Genomic DNA, 22181 nt, shown 5'->3' on the forward strand with positions numbered 1-22181 from the left:
TCATAGACTTTCTACTAGATTTTCAGTATTGTGTAGACACACTCAGAATAAAATGATAAATTGTTAAGTCCTTACAGTAGGGCTTTTTAATCTGGGGGTGGATGGGTTTTGTGAGGGCCTGAAACTGAATAGAAAATTTTGTGTGCCAATAGATATATCACCCAGGATTCTTGGTTGCAAGTGGCAGAAGCCCAACTAGGATTCACTTAAGTAAAAAGGGGATTTGGTGGCAGGGTCTTGGTTTGGCTCATGGAGTCTCAGGAAGACATGCACAGCCATGCTCCAGAAGGGCACAACCAGGGAAGCTCAGGGTCTGGGGCCACGATCCATGCCAGCAGAGAGAGGCCTTGTGTCCTGCTGACTTGAGAGCATCTGATTGGCAGCACTCAAAGCACATCTGAAATTCTAGCTTCAGGGGAATCTAGAAAATGTAGTTTTTAGCTTTCAAATTTCTACAGAGCAGGAAGCATCCTAAAAGAATGTTGTAATAGATCACAGGATTCTTTCTTTAAGACCCCCAGACATGGCCTCAAAATCCTTCTCAACCCAGCACTGTGCCACCAATGGCTCTGAGTCGGATCTACAGGTTGTCATCCTTGCACTGTATCACATTGCTCCCAGACCTCTAATGCATAGCTTTTACTTTTGTTAAGAAAAAAATATGCAAAACTTAGAAATAGGCAAAATGGTGGCTGTGTGTCCTTTCAATGTCATATTGGGACACTGCTTTTAGCATAATTTCCTATAATGGATAACATAACTGTCTATCCCAGAAAGACAAACCACAAACTTGCAACAAAAACAGCTTGAGCTCAAGTTGTTTTAACATCAACTCATTCAGATCCATGTGTTCCAAAGTTCAGCAACTTGTGTGGTTTACAAATTCTGACACACGTTCATTCCCTGCCCAGACCAGCCTTAGAACCATCTGAGCCCAGCCCTTGAAGCCCTATATGTATGCAGCTTCTCTAACTTCCTTCTTTTAAATTACTACTGAGACTTTGTGAACTTGAGACTCTCCCTTACTCAGCAAGTTTAATAAACCCAGCTTTATGTGATCAAGGGGTGGCTCTGGTGGTCTCTGTGGAACTTTGACAACGTCTATACAGGTCATATTGCTGAATAGAAAGTGAAGAATGGGAGAAAAAGACAAAACAAGAACACCCCCAAATGTAACTTGAAGCAAGGTTCTAATAATATGAACTTCTTGGAATTAGTAGTAAATCAACAGGAGTATACATTATCCTTGATTTGAGAACAGGCCTCTGCTTGCGATGCCAAACCATGGTTGAATGGTGGAAACTGCCGTAGAATGAGAACATCAGGGAAGTGTTGAATCCCAAGTGGCTGCAGTCTCCCTCCAAAAAGACCACCCTCTACTTGCCAAAAAAGCACCAGATGATTGTTTTGGTCCTATCTCTATGCAATATTTAATGATATTGATCACTCCATCCTTCTTAAAATTCCTCTGTAGATTTCCATGATGCTGTGCTTTCTGGATTACCTTTCATCCTCTCTGATAATTCATTCTCAGTTCTAGATGGGCAGGGAGATCAAGCAAGATAAGGAATAAGAAATGACCATTAAGTGAGTAGTTATGATGTCATCCATACTTTTAGCAAAAGCAGTGGTGTGGAGGAGAGAAGACAGATTGCAAGGGACAGAGGAAAGAGAGTACCAATGTAACCACAGGCCCATTTAGAGCCAGTTCAAACAGACCCCATCTCTTATCAACAAAGCGATTAAGGATTGTCTTTCAGAAAATCTGCAGCCACATAGCCAGAGCATGTGCAGAAACAGAAATCTTGACCTGGGCCCAGCCTGGCAGCGTAGTGGTTAAGTTCAGGCACTCTGCTTTGGCGGCCTGGGGTTCCCAGGTTCTGATCCCGGGCGCAGATCTAGCACCATTTGTCAAGCCACACTGTGGCAGCATCCCACATAAAATAGAGGAAAGTTGGCACAGATGTTAGCTCAGTGACAATCTCCTTCAAGCAAAAAGAGGAAGTTTGGCAACAGATGTTGTTAGCTCAGGGCTAATCTTCCTCACCAAAAAAAAAAAAAAAAAAGAAATCTTGACCTGAAATGACCTCAGAACCAAAGGTCCTCCTTTCCATGGAACCCAAGGACTGGGATATGACTGGAACTTGAAAGTGGAACCCTTATCAGAAGTGGGAGGCCCTCATTCAGGAAGATCCGGTGTTAAAATTCCTTCTCCACCTCATTAGAAATGTTTAAACCCTATCATAAAAGTTTAGAACCTCATCATAAATGTTTAGAACACTGTCGTAAATGTTTAAAACTTTACCATAAATGCTTGAAGCCCACCAATCAAAACTGTCTTTCCAGTGTTTCTGCATGCCAGTCTGTTCTCCCTAACCTCTTAAATTTTGCCCCAAATCCTGAATTGGGGAGACAGATCTGAGGGCACATACCCTCTGTCTCCATGCAGATTGATCTTGCAGAATAAAGGTGATGTCTCCCCCAAAAACTGATGCCATAGTTAATAGGGTTTTTTTCTAATGCACATTGGGGAGGGGAACACAAATTTTGTGCGGTAACAGCAACAATGAGCATGGTCCTCTATTTCAAAAAGCATGGAGATTGTTATTGCTTTTGTTTGTTTTGGGGTTTTGTTTGCTTGCTTTTTGCTCTCTCTTGTTTATTAATGTAGTTCTCCAAGCAGTTAGTGTACATCTGACATGCACAGGAGCTATGCCCAGAGCTACTGGGATGCAGACATGGCAAGGACCTTCCCTGTCCTCCAGGAGCAGGTATCTGAGCATGAAGAGAAGCCAAACACAGGAGGAATCACAGGAAATGTTGAATGCCCCATGAGCCCCCAGGTTACCTGGAGAGATTTTTTAAAAAAAATGTAAGAGGCTTGAACATATTTATGTAGGAAGATAAAAGCTAGAGATATGGGGGCTAGGCCAGTGGCGTAGTGGATAAGTTTGCACGCTCTGCTTCGGCGGCCTGGGGTTCACAGGTTCGGATCCCGGGTATGGACCTATGCACCGCTCATCAAGCCATGCTGTGGCAGGCGTCCCACGTATAAAGGAGAGGGAGATGGGCATGGATGTTAGCTCAGGGCCAATTTTCCTCAGCAAAAAGAGGAGGATTGGAGGTGGACATAAGCTCAGGGCTAATCTTCCTCCAAAAAAAAAAAAAAAGCTAGAGATATGTTAATATGCTTTCAAGCTGGTACTTTATTTTTTTGTTGTTTATTTTTGTTTTTTTTAGGAAGATTAGCCATGAGCTAACTGCTGCCAATCCTCCTCTTTTTGATGAGAAAGACTGGCCCTGAGCTGACATCCATGCCCATCTTCCTCTACTTTCTATGTGGAACGCCTTCCACAGCATGGCTTGCCAAGTGGTGCCACGTGCGCACCCGGGATCCAAACCGGTGGACTCCGGGCTGCCAAAGCAGAAGGTGCACACTTAACTGCTGTGCCACTGGGCCAGCCCCAAGCTGGTACTTTATAAAACTGAATGCTACTGCATTAAGCCCGGGGCGTCTGTTGTCCTGAAGATTTTAAAGATTATTACAGAGGAATGCAAAAAGAAAGTCAAGATCTAGCTTTTAAATCGCCAAAATAGGCTCTGAAACCCATTTCAGAGGTTGTGGTTGAGAATGAAAGCCATCTATTCCCACAGTTGACTACCTATATTAACATGCCTTTGCTATTCCAGTGTCTTCATCAACGTGACTTTACCCCAAGAAACTCTTGCCTAGAAAGACAAAAGTGTAAATAACTTTATTGTTCTGTTCAGAAACCTTTTGATTTAAAGGAATGTTAGACTACTGAACATCTCAATAGATCGCATCGAACAACTCTGTTCTCTGAGACTTGATTGAAACACTCAGCTCATTGTGTCCATCAGTCCTAACATTACTACATCATATTATGTCACGATCTGATCCTTACTCAATCCTAATCAAGCCCTCAGATCAAAAGACCAGCCTTAAACCAGACCTGCCAAAAAGCCTTGTAAATATCTCAATTTGGCCTTCGCCCTTTGGAGATGCTGTGAGACTGTCAAGGTAGTGATCTCCCATAGTACAATGAGCAATAAGCTCAGCTTGTTCATCAATAGTTTATTTTGGTGGTATTTTGGGAGAGTCAGTGAAACTGGGGGCCAACTTGCTTTAACTATACTCAGTTGTCTGTTTGCAAATGTAGTTAGATAATGCATTACAAAACCCACCCTATGGATAACATCTCTGACACTTGAGTCACCATGGTAATGGCTGCTTAAGTTTTTCAGGAACTGAGAGTCCACTCTTTGTCCAGTTCAGGCCAGTTGAGACCATCAACCCACAAACCGAGCCTGCACAGGTGTCCGATAGGTGACCTCCTGACATCAGGGAGCCAAAAACTCCACCCTTAGATCATGCTAACACCACCATTTTGTGAAGATGCATCCTATAAAGAGCCATGAAGCTTGACTACACTGCACAGATCATCCATTACCTCACTTCTCCTTACCTCCAATCGTGTACTCCCACACTTCAGACTACCTTCTCCTTTACCCCATAAATATTCCTAATCCCCCTTTTCAGGAAGGCAGATTTGAGATTTGGTCTCCCGTCTCCTTGCTTGGCTGCCTTGTGAATAAACCCTTTCTCTGCTGCAAACTCGTCATCTTGGTGATTGGCTTTATCACGTGATGGGCAAAACAAACCTGGTTCAGTAACACTAGTATTGGACATAGTGTAAAAGACAATGCTTTTGATTTGCTTGAGCCAGAGTTTTTGAGGAAAGATAAGGTTTTTGTAAATCAGAGGGTAGAGCCTTAAAGGAATTGGGAATAAGATTTATTCATAAGCAGTGACTTTAAAAGAGAGTGGAGAAAGAAATGAATGACCTCATAGGAGGATGGAATAAGGATTGTTCTGGTTTGGGTTGGGCAGGCTGAGAGGTTTGAGGAAGGAGAAAAAGGAAGTAAGAAAGAGGCCAGTGGGACTTTGAGGACCTGGGGATATATTTGTGGAGAAGACAGTCTGGAAGGCCATTGCAGGCAGAGCCAGGGAGCCTCCTGGGTACAGTGGTTGTCTTGTTTCAGTCCCTTGTTCTTGCCCAGGCTGTGGCGAAACCCATCTCTACTCTGTGCCTGTCCACCTATTACCTTTATGTACTAAGGCATATTTTCTTAAAATATGGTCAGGATCTCTGGTGGGCCTGAATCTGCCTTTTTTTTAAAAAAAAAAAAAACACCCCAGATAATGTTTTACACATTTAGTTTTAAGAACCAGTGTTCTAAGGGGAAGGAGCCAGAACAGCAGAAAATGTTAAAATCACATTGTGAGATAATATAATTCTTACTACAGTAGTATGGAGAATGCTTGTAAGTATTCAAATTATGGCTTTTCAAAGAGGTGTTTATTTCTCTTATTAAGAAAAATTATCCAAAACATATAAACAAGGCAAAAGGATGACTGAATGTCTTTTCAATGTCATATTGCAGCATTGTCCAGCGGGCCTGCCCAAGGACTATTTCATTGTCTGGGAGAATCTGCATTTGACGTACTGCTTTCTGTTAATTCGGGTTCATACTCTGTAAACGTACATGTTCACCTGTAGACTTTTGTTCAATAGAGATGTCTAGTAGAAATGACAACCCCAAGGTTATGGTTTTATGGTCCTGTAGAATATTAACAGTTCTGTGGCTAAATAAACTTATTTCAACATGTTTTTCCTGCTTGAGTATATACATTTCAGGTTCTAAAATGATCTTTGAACCTCCTTTGCTGTGCTGCAGCTTTCTTCATTGGTAAATTAAGTAATTTTTTTTACATACATTCATTCTATTTTTGGGACTATGTGGAGGCAGGATGAGATCTGGGCTCTAGCTCTTCCTCTGAAAGAATTTTTGCCCACTCTGTTTTCAGCTTCACCCTGCATACCACCTTCAGAGGGCCTTCTCCAGCTAGCTTTTCTGAGAGTTCTGTGACATGGATAATCTTACTTTTTATTGGTTTCCCACCTTGTAGGCACTTAGCCTTTTCTGCTTCATTATGTCATATGCCACTTGGCCATCCACTTGGCCAGCTTTCAACATTTTGTTGTCATATCTTATCTGCTGTCATCTTCTCTAGCTTTCTGTTTCCTTGAGAGTTTACGTCTTACAAAATTTCCTTTCAGTCTTTCTAGTGGGATTTCCAGAGGGATCCAAGACATATGTATGAGGTCAATCTGCCTTGTTTAACTAGAACTGCATGTGATTCTAGAATAGACCCCCAAATACAGCAGTTATTTCTTTCTCCATCAAATGAAGAAACTCATCAAAGGTTGAGAGAGGGTGAAAGTCCTGGTGACTGAGTCATTTGTATCTCAGTCTGATCTTTAAAAAGTCCAATATCTTATGCTGAACAGTAGAAATCACAGTGTTTTGGATCTCAAGTGACAAGTTCGGATATCCAATGCATCACTGAATTCCACTTTAGAAAGCAGCAAGCACTGGAATATGCAGAAGTGGTTTTTACTGGCATTATCAGTGTAGTGCTTATATGAGCATCTTTTTCTTGATAGTTAATGCACTCCAGTATGGAAAAGTCATCTTATACATGCTGCCTATTACTTTCCATAGCATACTGAAAATACATGTACCGAGTGGTAGTAGTTTAATCAGATTACTTTCACACTGAATCACGAAGCATATTGCTGACATCCAGCTGTCCTGAGTGAATAAAGGAGCATGAAAAACTCATTTTATTCACAAACTGTAATTGGCATCTATTATCACCCCCTCCCCATCATCTATTCAACTTTTTCTTGGTATAATTCCCTAATTTTCCTTTGGAAGACCAGCCCTACTTGCATCTCAGACTCTGTGCTTTGGTGAGAGTTGAATTCATCCCCAGTTCCAGGGATGAATGGTGACTCAAGTATGGCCAGTCAAAGCATTGCATTCCCAGGACTGCTTTGGCTATTCAGGGTCTTTTCTTGTTCCATATAAATTTTAGGATTCTTTGTTCTATTTCTGTGAAGAATGTCTTGGGATTCTGACTGGGATTGCATTGAATTTGTAGATTACTTTAGGTAATATGTACATTTTAACTATGTTAATTCTTCCAATCCAAGAGCATGGAATATTTTTCCATTTCTTTGTGTCTTCTTCAATTTCTTTCAACAATGTTTTGCAGTTTTCAGACTACAGGTCTTTCACCTCCTTGGTTAAATGTATTCCTAGGTATTTTATTCTTTTTTGTTACAATTGTAAATGGGATTGTTTTCTTGATTTCTGTTTCTGCTAGTTTGTTGTTAGTGTATAGAAACATGACTGATTTCTGTATGTTCATTTTGTACCCTACAACTTTACCGTATTCGTTTATTATGTGTAATAGTTGTTTGGTGGATTCTTCAGGATTTCTTATATATAAAATCATGTTATCTGCAAATAGAGATAGTTTTACTTCTTCCTTTCCAATTTGGATGTCTTTTATTTCTTTTTCTTACCTAGCTAGGATTTTCAATACTATCTTGCCATTTGTGACAACATGGATGGATCTTGAGAGCATTATGCTAAGTGAAATGTCAGACAGATAAAGACAAATACTGTATGATTTTACTCATATGTGGAAGATACAAACAACAACAAACAAACACATAGATACAGAGAACAGATTGGCGGTTACCAGAGGGGAAGGGGAGTTGGAGGAGGAAAGAAGAGGGAAAGGGGGACATTTGTATGGTGACGGATGACCACTAGACTTTTGTAGTAAACACAACAAAGTGTATACAGAATTGAATTATAATGATATACTCCTGAGATCTATATAATGTTATAAACCAGTGTTACCTCAATTAAAAAAAAAAAGCATTGCATTCCCTTGGCCAAAGAGACTGATTCATGGAAGGGCATGTGATCCAGTTAGACTTAGCCAATGAGATTCAAGTAGATGTTAGTTGGGGCTATTGGAAGAGTGGCAAGTTGGACTTCAGCCTGAGAGCATGTGTGATTGGAGTAGCTGGGAGACACTCTGTGGAGACTGAAAATGAAGCTAACAGAGCAGAAGGCAGAGAGGAGAGATGGAGGCGCAACAAGTTGTGATGATATCGCGTGAGTGCCTGAATTAAGTTGTATGAGCCAATAAATGCTCTATGGCTTAAGGCACTTTCGATTATTTTTCTGTCACCTGCCACCAATCTGACTCACCTAGCAAAGCCCTGCATTACTGTTTGTATAGCTGGTGCTATCCCAGTACTGGATCCCGCAATAATTTTTACCTAAATGAAAAATCACTTTTGTAATGTGAGTATTCAGAGATAAACAAAAGAAAACACTGAGCACTTCTCACTCATATATGCTCATTACATATGCCAAGAGCAAATTTATTTTAGCTGTAATGTGAAATATCTATTCACATAAACACCATAAGTGCTTGTTTATTCAGAACGCTATTGATATTAGGGGATGTACGACACCATTTTTTGGTCAGAGAATTTTGCCAACAGACCATTCCATTTTCCTTCCTAGCATAACATTTCCATTAACTTTGTGAGTGGTTTTACAAATTTCTCGGCAGTAGTACAACTTGAACCTTTAGCATCCTGGAAAGCACAATTTTTAGTTTATTCTGGAAAATCTCACTTGGTTTACTAGAGAGGTCATTGTGCTTTGTTTATGAAAGGTATTCAAGGCTTCGATGGCTTTCTGCCACTATTTGACAGTTTCATAACAGGCAAAGCACAGGGATCTAGAGATAAAATCTAATTTTCATATAATTATTGTATTTTTCATTCCTATTCTTTTTTTGTCTGCCCGTCACACTTACAGAGCCCCAGAAATACAGTCAGCTCTATATTCACAGTGACTTCTTACGCACTGTTTCCATTTATGAAGTTATTCTGCACTGCAGTATTTAGATAACTTTTTCTTCACTGCTTTTATGCTTCAGTGGACTGCTGACTCATTTTTACGAATTGGGAATATGATGACGCATTATGGTTACAACAAAAAATGCAAATTGGACAAATATAAGTAATAATATGCAAGTGACATAAAAATACATTAGCTGAGATCAAATACACCCTGGCAAATGAATGTTAGTTGATCAATTGAGTGTTTATGGTGCATGCACAAACTTTAGGGTTGTTTCTGTGAAAATCATAATTTATCTTCAAGTCAAATGTATTAAATGTATGTGGACACAATTGTTTTAGTTTTCCTCTGAGACTCCTGAACTGTATATAGACCCCTTTTGTGGACTCCAGGCATCACCAATGATCTGAGCACTGCACTCAGCCAACACTTCCCAGAGGATAGTTTTTGGAGGGTAACCAAGGAGGCAGTTGGGGACAGGAAAGCCTCGACAGTGGGAAGGAGAACCATTGGCATCAACAGTATGATTTACCAAAATATCAGCTGTCCACAGGTTGGGACTTTTAATACTGTATTGTGTACCTTTAAGATCTATTCTCTTAGCAGCTTTCAAGTACACAATACAGCATTATGAACTACAGTCACCATGCTGTACATTAGATCCCCAGGACTTAGTCATCCTATAATTGAAATTTTGTATCCTTTGACTATCATCTCCCCATTTCCCCCTCCCCACAACCCCTGGCAACCAGCATTCTACTATCTGTTTCTATGAGTTCGATGTTTTTATTTTATTTTATTTATTTATTTTTTCTAAAGGTTTTATTTTTCCTTCTTCTCCCCAAAGCCCCCCAGTACATAGTTGTATATATTTTAGTTGTGAGTCCTTCTCGTTATGGTACGTGGGATGCCACCTCAGCATGACCTGATGAGCAGTGCTAGGTCCATGCCCAGGATTCGAACCAGTGAAACCCTGGGCTGCCAAAGCAGAGGACGCGAACTTAACCACTCGGCCATGGGGCTGGCCCCGAATTTGATGTTTTTAGATTCTACATATAAGTGAGATCATATAGTAGTTGTCTTTCTCTGTCTGACTTGTTTTGTGGATGTCCTCAAGGGTCCATTCATATTGTAGCATATGTCAGAATTTCCTTCCTTCCTTTTTATTGCTGAATAATATCCCATTATATGTATATACCACTTTTTTTTTTTTTTTTTGCTGAGGAAGATTTGCCCTGAGCTAACATCCATGCCAATCTTCTTCTATTTTTCAGTATGTGGGCTGCAAGCACAGCATGGCTGCTAACAGAGTGGTGTAGGTCCATGCCCAAGAGCCGAACCTGGGCCGCTGAAGTGGAGGGCACCGAACTTAACCACTAGGCCACTGGGGCTGGCCCTACCACATTTTTTTTTAATCCATTCATTTGTTGATGGAAATTTGGGCAAGATAATTGTTATCTTTTAAAAATTTAGTTATTATTTTACATATTTATACTTTGCCTCACTCTTATATAAATTAGAGAGATAATTTTCATTTAGTTAAAAAAAGAGAAAAAAATAAAACCCACTTAGCGTTACTAACTTACTAAGTTAGCCTAACTAACTTACTAAGAACGTTTTTGATGTGTGGTTTTGAAAGTTGCTAAAAAGAAAGTTTTAAATTAATTTCACTACTTAAGATCTGAACCTAACCATTTTCTGGGTTCAGGAAGTTCTTCTCTGATGAATTGTAGATATAAATAAATATTCATATATGTATAAATGTATCTATCATACAGAATCTATATTATATGTCTGCTGTGCTTTAAGTAAACTAGATATATGAAAATCAGGAATGACCCAACAAGGAAATAGAAGTAATTCGTCATTTAATAAAGTGATTCATAATAAGATTTATTTTGTATGCCAGTCGTGGATTTGTTCAAATTTCACTCATCCTTATGAAAATCTGATTTATACAGTTTCAGAAACATATCTCAAACATACCCACTGTGTCCGATGAGACACAACTGAGTTATTAAACTGCTTTCCCCCACGGAGTGGGAAAGAGAAATGGCTGTGAGGAAGCTTGGGAAAAGGCTGGAGACCTCCCTCTCCAATGGAGCTGCCTCACATGGTCCTACTCTCCAGAGGAGTCATAGACTTGTTTTGAGGACTCTGAGCCAGGGTAAGAAAGAGGCAAGGAGTGAGGCGAGATTTAGAAAGGGCACCATTTGAGAAGGCTCAATTCCACCCTTGTCAGGGTTGAGTCTTTTGGTTTGCTTTAATTCATATAGTCCGAGGTGATCATGACATTTACATGATGTAATGAAGTGGGAAAAGAGCGGCATCACCCAGTGTGAAGCGTTGCCTGTTGCCTGTTTGGGTCAGTGTGGATTGGTATAGGCTGGGGGTTAAATTCCAAGCATGACTTAGGCAAAGGAGAGGAACTTCATTGTTATTGTACCCACTACACACTGTTCCTCTGTTTTGCTTCTACAAGGAAATAATAGGGAGGTGGTAGTGACATGCTATGTATTTAAAAACATTTTTTTATTGAGATATAATTCACATGCCATAAAATTCACCCTTTTAAAGTGTATAATTCAGTGAGTGTTAGTATATTCACAAGGTTGTACAGATATCACTACTAATTCCAGAACGTTTTCATCACCCCCCAAAGAAACCTATACCCACTAGCAGTCGCTCCTCATTTCCCTCTACCCTCCCCCCGCCCAGCCCCAGGTGGCCACACCATCTCTCTAGAGTTGCCTGTTCGGGACATTTCATATAAATAGCATCATACAATATGTGGCTTTTGTGTCTGGCTTCTTTCACTTAGCAAAATGTTTTTCAGGTTCATCCATGTTGTAGCATGTGTCAGTACTTCACTCTTTTTCATTATCAAATAATATTTCATTGTTTGCCTATATCACATTTTGTTTATCCGTGCATCAGTTGGTAGACATTTGGGTTGTTTCCACTTTATGGATACAATGAATCATGCTGCTGTGAACATTTGTGTACAAGTTTTCTGTGGATGTATGTTTCATTTCTCTTGGGTATATACCTAGGAGTGAAATTGCTAGTTCATATGATAACTCTATGTTTAATTTTTTTTTTAAAGATTTTATTTTTCCTTTTTCTCCCCAAAGCCCCCCGGTACATAGTTGTATATTCTTCGTTGTGGGTCCTAGTTGTGGCATGTGGGACGCTGCCTCAGCATGGTTTGATGAGCAGTGCCATGTCCGCACCCAGGATTCGAACCAACGAAACACTGGGCCACCTGCAGCGGAGCGTGCGAACTTAACCACTCGGCCACGGGGCCAGCCCCTCTATGTTTAATTTTTTGAGGAATTGCCAGACTCCTTTCCAAAGTAGCTGTACTATTTTACATTTCCATCAGCAATCTATGAGGGTTCCAGTTTCTCTGCATCCTCACTAACACTTCTTGTTGTCCCTCTTTTTGATTATAGCCATCCTAGTGGGTCATGCTATGTCTTTGATGAACTCTCATAGACTTGGCTAAATTTATATTTTAAGCCAATTGTTACGAACAATCCCTGGGAACATAAGAGGCTTGTAAAAGTTTTCTAACAGCACTTTCCTAAAGGATCAGAAGTCTGTTGAGGCTTTGCTAGGTGGAATCTGGCTCCAGAAAGAACAGCTTTTTTTTTTTTTAATATATATCCATTGGGTTAAATGAAATAGCTAGTTTAGGTCAAAATTGAGAATGAGTTTCATGAACTCAAAAATATTTCCAGTTTTTCTGTTGCACAAGTCCTCGGATTAAAGCCTCATTGTGCATTAAGGCCTTTTTCTATCAATGCAAGTACAGTACTCTGGTTCCAAAATGGAAAGAATTACAGAGGTGATACACTCTTATTTATTTTTTTAATCCAGTGTTGTTATTTTCATCGTTACTGAGCTGGCATGTGTAGTAATATGGAAACTGTTTGCAAACATATATTTCCCCAAGAGATTCTGAAGCTAAAAGAAAAAAATTCAGCTTATTAGTGGATGCTCCTGTTTCTGGCTCCCATTTCAGTTAAGAGGTGGAGTCTTGTGAAGATAATACACCACATGTGAAACAAACATCCTCTTCAAAATGAACGTACTCTTCTGTTTCTTTCAGTGCAAAAGGAAGGCAGGCATTGTTGGCCAGCTGTGCTGAACTTTCTCATGCGGTCACATTCTAAAACAACAGCAACAAAAATCTGAGTAGTTGCCAGATATTTCACTATTTTCAAAGAGAAAGACATGACCTAATATTGTTATTTTGTTTAACATTTCTGTTTAATGTTAAGGTTCAAAACCACTTAGATACAGGAGTCCAGGTAAGAGCTTACATATTGGAATGAAAAATGGGAGTGCTAAGGGGTGCCGATAAAGGTTGACATATTTTTAAAATATTTTATTTTGGAAAATGTCAAACATAAAAAATTAGAGAGATTGGTATAATTCCCCCCCTTGTACACATCACTCAGCTCAAACAGTTGTCAACATTTTCCAATTCTTGTTTCAGACTAACCCCTCCCTGCTTTTTTTCCTTTGTGCCTGAGTATTTTAACGCAAATTCAAGATATCATGTCATTTCACCTGTAGATAATACAGAATGCATCCATAAATGATAAGAGTTGTTTTTTCATAAACATTATGCCATTATGTCATTATCACACTTTAAAAATACATAAACAATATCCTTTAACGTCATTGAATCAATATTCAATTTTGAATATTGAATTTGAAGTCAATATTCAAATTTCCTTTATGGTTGACAGACTTTGTTTTGAAATTTTTTTTATTATGTGAAATTTTAAACATACATGAACATAAAGAGAATAATTAATGAACCCCCATGTACCTATCACACACTTTCAACAATTATCAATGCTACCTCACTGTTTCGTCTATAATCCCATATTCTCTCTCTCTCTTTTTTTTTTTTGGTGAGGAAGATTGGCTCTCAGCTAACATCTGTTACCAATCTCCCTCTTTTTGCTTGAGGAAGATTGCCACTGAGCTAACATCTGTGCCAATCCTCCTCTACTTTATGTGGGATGCCTCCACAGTGTGGCTTGACCAGCAGTGCTAGGTCTGAGCCTGGGATCTGAACCTGTGAATCCTGGGCCTCCAAAGTGGAGCATGCGAACTGAACAACTAGGCCACTGGGCCAGCCCCGCATATTCTCCCCTCTTATAGTTTTATTTTTCTTTCAAATATATTTATTTTTTTATTGCGATAACATTCATTTAACATAAAATTCACTATTTCCACCATTTTAAAGTGTACAATTAAGTGGCATTTAGTAATTCACAATCTTGTACAACCATCATCACTACTTAATTCCCCCCAAAAGGAATCCCATCCCCATTAAGCAGTCACTCCCCATTCCTCCCTCTTCCCAGTCCTAGTAAACACTAACCTGCTTTCAGTCCCTATGGATATGCCTATTCTGGATATTTCATATAAATGGATATCCCTTATAATTTTGAAGTGAATCTAAAACACCATATAATTTCATCCATAAATACTTCAGTATGTATCTTTAAAAGATAAGGATTCTTTTTCTTTAAACATAACCACAAGACTATTATCACACCTGAAAAAGTTAAACAAAAATTACTTACTATCACAAAATATCCAGCCAGTGTTTAAACTTTGCAGATTTGAGAGGGACTCTAAAGAACAAGGGAATAGTTAGGAACCAGTTGTGTGAAGAGTTGTGGGGTGGTTTAAAATGTGTCCATAAATTCTTTGACATTTCTTTCAAGAACTGGAGCTCAATTCCCCTCTTTTTGAGTGTGAGTTGGACTTAGTGACTTGCTTCTAACAAATAGGATATGGCAGAAGGGTGTGTCACTTCTGAGATTAGGTCATAAAAGACGGTGTGGTTGCAGAAGCACTTGGTCTTGGATCACTACCTCTGGGGGAAGCCAGCTGCTGTGTCCTGAAGCCACTCAGGCAGCCTTGTGGAGAGGCCCGTGTAAGAAGGAACTGAGGCCTGCTGTCCACAGCCATGTGAGCACGACATCTTGGAAATGGATCCTCCAGCCCCAGTCCAGCCTTCAGATTACTGCAGCCCTGGCTGACAGCTTGGCTGCAACCTCCTGAGAAACCCTGAGCCAGAACTACTCAGCTAAGTCACTCCTGAATTCTTGACCCTCAGAACTGTGAGATAATAAATGTTTGTCGTTCCAGCTGCCACTATGCAGCAATAGATTACTAATACAATTCCATGTTGTAAATCATGAAATCATGCTGCCTGGAAAGCTGCCTGAATGTAAAACCTATCTTTTCCACCAGATTCAGATATAATCTGCAAAGGAGGATAAATGTAGAGAGGAACATTTCCAAGACACAACCAAATCTACATTGTTATTTTGGAAACTATTATCAAGATTATGATACTTGCTCAGAAGTCATCAGGAAACAGCTAAACTAAAATTTAAGTTTTTAGTGACTGGATGGAACTCCTAAAGAAGAGAATTAAAGAAATGAGTGAAAATGTACAATAAGACATAAAGTGGAGAGTAAAATCATGGCAGAAAAGTAGTTTAAACTAGGAGGGGATTTAGTGGCAAAGGCACACCTAGGTCTCTCACGAGAGAAAATCTTTGAAGGATACTTTCCCATTGTGTTTCTAGTACTTGCCAGGTAATTCTTATTCCTCTTTTGTTTTAAATCAATCATTTATTGAGCATGAGATGATTAAAATGTGCTCCTTGTCTTCAAAACACTACTTGGAAGGATCCTTTACAGTGAAATAGGGTGTTTCAGGTTCATTTAGTCCTTATTAGGACTAAATTCCTTACTTAGTCCTTATTTACTTCCTTTGTTTTTATGATTTTATATTTGAGAAGCAGTTTTCTTATTTAAAATTAATCTTCAGAGAGAACTTATGCACACAGAAGGGGAATGCTATGTGCATGAGAGTTGTGGTTCGCAGAACAGATATCACTGTGGACGTGAATCAGTTAACTGGAATTGTAATTTATGTACTGCACTCTCTTATGGGTTGTGATACCTCCAAAGAAGTGATAAAGGAATTTCTGGCCTTGCAAGGCTGCGACTCAGATCCTGGATGACCCAGTAGCCACATCAACTTGGTCAAAGCAGAAAAGGGCAGGAAACGAAAATGAAGAATGAGGCTGCAATCAATATTCACCGTAAAAGGATTCTGTTTGTAGTTCTGGGAAAGCGGCCTTTGTTTATTGAGTATAAGACTATGTATACTCTACTGAGAACACTTAAATATTTACAGATCAACTTGTGCTGCACATGCTTTTTCTATAGACGTGAGTCATATTACTCTCTGATGTAAAATCCTGGCTCAGGTTGGGTTCTCTGGGAGCAGAAACTGAGATGGGGAGTCTGTGTAAGTGCTTTGTTGAGGGAGAGCGCTCAGGAGAAGGGGAGTGAAAGAAGCAGGGTAGGGCTGGAGAAGGAGCCAAGCAAGGAAGCAGTCTTAGCTGGAGACTCCCCTCAGCCTGATCTCACGGGGCACACTGGAGCATGATTTGTACCTCAGAGTTGGTCTCACCTTGAGGCAAGGGGCTGGCCTTTTATACCTCGCGTCAGTCAGCCATTGGCTGTGCGCTGCTCCTTGGGGTGTGTGGAGGGCAACCTCCCTGAAGAGGTTCCAGGTTGGCTGAGAGCAAGTCTCCAAAGAAGGGAGCAGCTGTGAGCCATTTGCAGACAATATTACTGATGGGTGCATTGCCTGGTGACAAGAATCTTGGCGGTGAACCAACAGTGTCTACAATAGGTCTGAAATTTTTACATGGTAATTTGTCAGAGTCTGGCTAGATGTTCCCCAAACCCATTTCTTCTTCCTGGGTACACAGCTTGACTACATTTCCCAGACTCCCTTGCAGTTCAGTATAACCACATGACTCAGTTCTAACCGATGGAAAGCAGGGAGAAGTGATATGTGCCACCTCTGACCCTAGCTCATGAAATCCCCTGTGCAAGCAATCTTCCATGCCGTCTCTCTTTCCAGCTCTGTTGAGCTCCCTCTGTCTTTATTTGTATAACTGCCAGATGTGGAGCATCTAGTGGAGGACTTTGAGGACCCACGGGATGGAGGAGCTACTAGATAGTGTCCCCAAATGAACATGAAGAGAACCAATCCCCTTCACAGACCCTTGGACTGTGACATGAGCAAGAGATAAATCATTAGTTATTTATCATTATTGTTTGTTTCAGTAGTTAGCCTACCCTGACTCATTTAGTGAATCCTCCATTTTTCAGAAACATGAATAGCTTCTGAAAATTTGATTTTCAGAATTCTATCAATAATAATCTTTGCTCAAATCTGTGATGACTGAAGTGCTGACTAACTAAAGTAAGAATTTTTTTCTTATCCCTTTAAAACATAGAAAAAACCTTGGACAGTATGTTTGAGTATTATGGGTGATTAAAAAAAGCACCATGAAAATATATGGCTAGGATAATTCTTATCCAAAATCCTGTTCAGGGAAGCAAAGCAGGAAGCTGCCTTCCCAAGGTTAGACAGCTTGCTATTGTTAACAAGTAGTGAGAACTGTTGGCTCCAGTTTGTCTGACATAACTATTGGACTTTCCCAGTGCACAGAAAGCTTTTTAATGTTTCTGCTCAGCCATTCCCAGGGCTACAAACAGGCTTCATTCCGTGGAGAAAGGTGAACTGTCTGGTACTTTACATAAGAGGCCAGCAGGGCTGCTGAGAACAAGCTTTTTGTTGCTTGAGAACAGCCACTTTCTCAATTTGTCAAGCTTTTGCTTCAGAGGATAGAGTTTTTATAGGAAGGAAGAGGACACATTATCTCTCTCTCTCTCTCACACACACACACACATACACACACACAGACATGGGTGGGTACAGGATGTAATTTCACCAATGTTCAAAACTGGTTTTATGGGAGACAGTAACTTGTAAGATTCCATTGTCATTAGTGGTTTGTAGGGCATACGGGGGTCCAAGTACTCCAACCCCTCTCTTTCTCTGTGAGTGTAGAACGAATTGGGTGAGGTCCAAATGGCCAACATCAGCTTCACTGTTGCTGGAGCTGGATTGGAGATTCAGATTGGGTTTGTGGCCACAATCAGGCTTCCTCTTTCTCCCTATCCCCTTCCTTCCCCACCAAAGAGAGCATCTACAAAACAGCCCCTTACCTGGGAAGCTGCAAGGAAAATGCTGTCTTATACCCATCAAGTCCTGCAAGTAGGAACAGAGAGTGGCCCCAAATTAGGTGTGCTTTTTATGTGGAATTAGGGGTAGTCCCCTCTGAGGAGTGGAGTCCCCTCTGAGGGCAGCAGAATTCAGGAGTGGTGGAGGTATGGAGAGAGACTGAGAGGGAGAGAGAGAGAAGAGAACACAGTCAGAGAGCCAGAGGGAGACAGACAGAGACAGAGAGGGACACAGAGAGAGACAGAGACAGAAACACTGTTGGAAACAGGAATCATCAGTTTCTTTTCCCTTCCATCACTTCTTCCTTAGAGAAGAGTAAATGAGAGGAGCTGGGAGAAGCGCCAACGTTACTTCATCAATATTCCCTCTTGGGGAACAGAGAGCAAACTTTCTCATGAAAAAATGCGGCCAGGGGAATAGGATTCCCTCTCACACTGTTAAAGATCTACCTTTCTTCACTTCTAGCAAAGAAAAAAAAGTTAAAATCAGTCAAACAAGTGATTATTTAGGGTTTACATGGCTGAGTCCCTCAATAACTACTTTTTAAAGTTCACCAATCTTTGAGATACAATCTAAATGATCACTCATGAAAATTCTGAGCCTCAGAGAAGCCAAATAGAATTTTCCACACTGCCCTCTCCCAGGTGACCCGTAAATTGGCTGTAGGTATAAGAACATATTAGGTCTTCATACTATAGAACAGGAGTCAGAAAATTTTTTCTGTAAAGGGCCGAAGAGTAAATATTTTAGGCAACGGCTCAACTCTGCCATTGTAGGGCAAAAACAGCCATAGACAACCCATAAATGAATGGGTGAGGCTGTGTTCCAAAAAAACCTTGCTTATGGACACTGAAATGTGACTTTCACATGTCCTGAAATACTGTTCAGTGCAGAGAAAGCACTAATTTTTTTCAACCATTAAAATGTAAAACTCATTCTTAGCTCGTGAGCCATACAAAACCAGGCAACTGGTCCTAGTTTTGCAAACTTTGCTTTAGAAAACTCTTCCCTGTAGGTAACCAGTGCTTTGTTCTGAGTTCGTTAAGCTGTCAGCGTCATGCAGGGCACTGATGCTGGACTTAAAGGAAAAAAGCATAACTTAAAGACTTTCTCTTGGCGTTTTTTGAGTATATTATCATTCTGGCTTTTCTGGCCACGAGGGAGCCAAAACAAGGGTGTAAGTTTAGAATTGCAAAAAGTATAAGGAAATTCTCTTCTAAAATGTTCTTGTTTACTGTCAGCCTTAAGGGATATGAGTGTTTCTAGTTTCTACATTCTTATCTGTGTTTATTTTGAAGTTTGATAACTGTTTCTTCTATTCAAAAAACTGTTGTAGAAATAAAGAACAGTACTTAGCATTCCTTAGATATTAAACATTTTAAAAATGCCAGTTTTTCCTCCTGTGCCCTGGGTTTAAATGTTACTGCTGTTGGGTCACTTCTGGCTGTGCCTCTCATCCTTCCTTGAGCAGCTTCCCTCTGACATCCCAGAGCCCTTCAGAGGCTGCCCCTCCCTCCGGCTCCAGCCTGCTGTCCCTCACTCATCACTTTCTTGGCGCCAAGTTTCTAGGGCTCCTCCCTTTCCTGGGATCCTCTCTCTCTGTTCTGTCCTTTTGCCTTCCCAGTCCCATTCATTCGTCAACATCCATCTGGGGGGCCCCCTTTATCAAGCCTTCTCTCTTCTCTAAACTCCCACAGCACTTAGCCCGGGGTACACAATTTAGTACTTAATTATATATTGTCTTTTATTGTTTGTTTTTATTTGTTGTGTTTGTCTTTTCCAGTGAGGCTGTAGACTCCTTGAAAGCAACACATCTTGTATATATTTTTTAATCACTCACAATATTCCAGTAGGGACACGGTCACTACTTCCTGCTCTACCATAAGTGTTGATTGATGGATTGATAGGCACAGATGTGAGAATTTTTGCCCATTTCTGCAGTAGCTGGTGCTTAATAAATATCTGTCAAATTTATTAAACTGAGTTGAGTAATGAAGATCAGCTCCGAATCTAGTATTCAGTTGGGCAAATCACACCGTCTCTGCATCCATTTTCTCATCTGCAAAGTGGAGATAAAAATGTTTTCCCAACCTACCTCGGAGAGCTACTGTGAGGCTTACATGAGACAATATAGCTTTGAACTATATGAATGTTAGGGATTATTATACATCATATTTCTTTTTGCAGAAGTCACAGGGGAAAGTAGGGTTTGGCATTTATCACGAAGAGTGGGTTCCTTTCTAACCTCTACTAGGATGGTGGGCCATTCTCAGGGAGGCCCAATTACAAGTGGAAAGGTAGGAAAAGAATAAACAATCTCTTGGCTTCCAGTTTTCCTGAGAAGGTATTACGGTTGTGGAAAATACAGTGGTGGTGAGGTTTTGAAATGAAAATTCCCCAGCTAAGTTCGTCTTTGCTGCTCCTAACTTACCTATCCTTTCTATACTCTTGTCCCCAAGCCTACAGCTGTCTTAATTCTCTCTTGGCAGGTCTGAAGCAGAATGTGTAAGGAAATCTTAGTGAAGAGATAAGAACTTCCTGCTTTCGGAGTGGATCTTCTTCTCTATTTCATTTCTTCAGATTCCAAAATGGAAATATTACTCTGGCCATCATTCATGAATTGACATAACTTTTCCTTTTACTCAAGTAGCCGCCTCGCCGCCCCCCCCCCACTCCCCCCGCGCCCCCGTCTTTACCATCTGCTGATTTTTTTCCTCTCTTCCTATCCTTGGTCCTTATTTTAGTTGACCAAAATGTGTTTGTTATCATCAGTGCTATTCTTTGAGATGTTTTTTGTTTTCTGCTTTTAATTAAAATAAAACTATTTGGGGTGAAAGTTTTATGTATCTGTTTATTAAAGCAAATTGTAAAACATATTTTTTGTTAGTGCTTAATCCGAATGACTTTTTCCCTTTGAGTGTTTCCCAGCAAGGCTTAATATATATATGTGCAGTTCTTCCCAGGGCCTTTTTTACTCTTATTATTCTAGTATTTAACACTAACTGATGTTATTCCTTTTTAAGGGTCAACTCCAGGTTTGAGCCATGCCTGAGAAAGTGGCCTTAACCTCGTCTCCACCCTGAACACTATGGGAAGTCACTGGGATCCCGTTCGTACGGAGATCTCTGTCCTCCAGCTTTTCAAGACATAAGCAGTGCTGCTATGGAAAAGGGAAGCCTAATTTCCCATGCCTCGTCCCTTTTCTGGGAAGGGCATGGCGTGCCGTGGGCACCACATCTGCTCCAGCGTCCTGGGGAGAAAACACCGCAGCCTTCCCCGCCTCCTGAAAACCGCCATTCTCCAGGTAGATGTGGATGTTCCCCTTCCCAAGCACGGCGAAGAGCCAAAGACGCCCCTCCTGCGCAGGGTGGGCGCGGAACGGCGCCGGCCCCCGCCTTCTCAGGCCCGGCTGCGCGGGCGGAGCAGGTGACCAGCCCCTGGGCGGGCAGCGCGCGGAGTTCGTTACCTGGCGCGGCGCGGGCGGGCCGGGGCGGGGCGGGGCGGACGGCGGGGGCGGGGCCGGGCTGCGATCCCGGGCTGCGATTGGTTCGCGCTGCGCCTGTCTCCATGTGCCGCGCAGCGGAGGCACAACATTCAAGTCCGGGGGCGGGGCCGGCGCGCGCCGGGAGGAAGCGGCCGCGCGGCAGCTGCGGGGCGTGGGGGTGGTGGGGGCGGTGGCGGCGGCGGCGGCCGAGGCAGAGGCTGAGGCGGCGGCAGCTGAGGTGAAGGCGGCGGCATCCCGGCCGTGGACGGTGCTCCGCCGGGCCCCCTGCCAGGCCCCATGGAGGCGGCGGCAGGCGGGGGCTGCGGCTCCGGGCCGCCGCTGCTGCTGAGCGAGGGCGAGCAGCAGTGCTACTCCGAGCTCTTCGCGCGCTGCGCCGGCGCCGCAGCCGGGGGCCCCGGGTCCGGGCCCCCTGAGGCCGCCAGGGCCGCCCCTGGCGCGGCCACCGCAGCCGCGGGCCCAGTGGCCGACCTGTTCCGGGCGTCGCAGCTGCCCGCAGAGACGCTGCACCAGGTAGGTCGCCGCGCTCCTGGTCTTGCGAGTCCGTGGGGACCATTTCTGTGGGGACAAGGGGGCGGAGTGGGGCGACGGAGCCGCCCACAGGGGCCCGGAGGCCTCGGCCAGGTCGCAGAGAGGGGGCTTCGCAGCCGGGGATGGCGGCGACGCCCTTGACCCCCGGGAGACAGCAGGCTTCTCTGCAGCTTA

The 22181-nt window shown here is 41.9% G+C and overlaps 1 protein-coding gene across 18 annotated transcripts in view; it reads left to right on the top strand.

The window, feature by feature from the left end:
• Window positions 1–22181, top strand: part of REPS2 (RALBP1 associated Eps domain containing 2) — a 245308-nt gene that overhangs the window by 26300 nt on the left and 196827 nt on the right. For 14 of the 18 annotated variants that reach the window (XR_011499666.1, XM_070502324.1, XM_070502328.1 and 11 more), the window contains one exon: window positions 20998–21400. Coding sequence is in view for 17 of the 18 variants with exons in the window: in XM_070502324.1 (XP_070358425.1) it covers window positions 21137–21400 (264 nt within the window). In the remaining variant the exon portion in view is untranslated. Of the gene's footprint in view, window positions 1–20997; window positions 21401–21625; window positions 21990–22181 lie in introns of those variants that run through there. The other 4 variants (XM_044764392.2, XM_044764394.2, XM_044764399.2 and 1 more) reach the window with 3 other exon arrangements.

The sequence above is a fragment of the Equus asinus genome, chromosome X (genome assembly GCF_041296235.1).
Source record: "Equus asinus isolate D_3611 breed Donkey chromosome X, EquAss-T2T_v2, whole genome shotgun sequence".
NCBI lineage: Eukaryota > Metazoa > Chordata > Mammalia > Perissodactyla > Equidae > Equus > Equus asinus.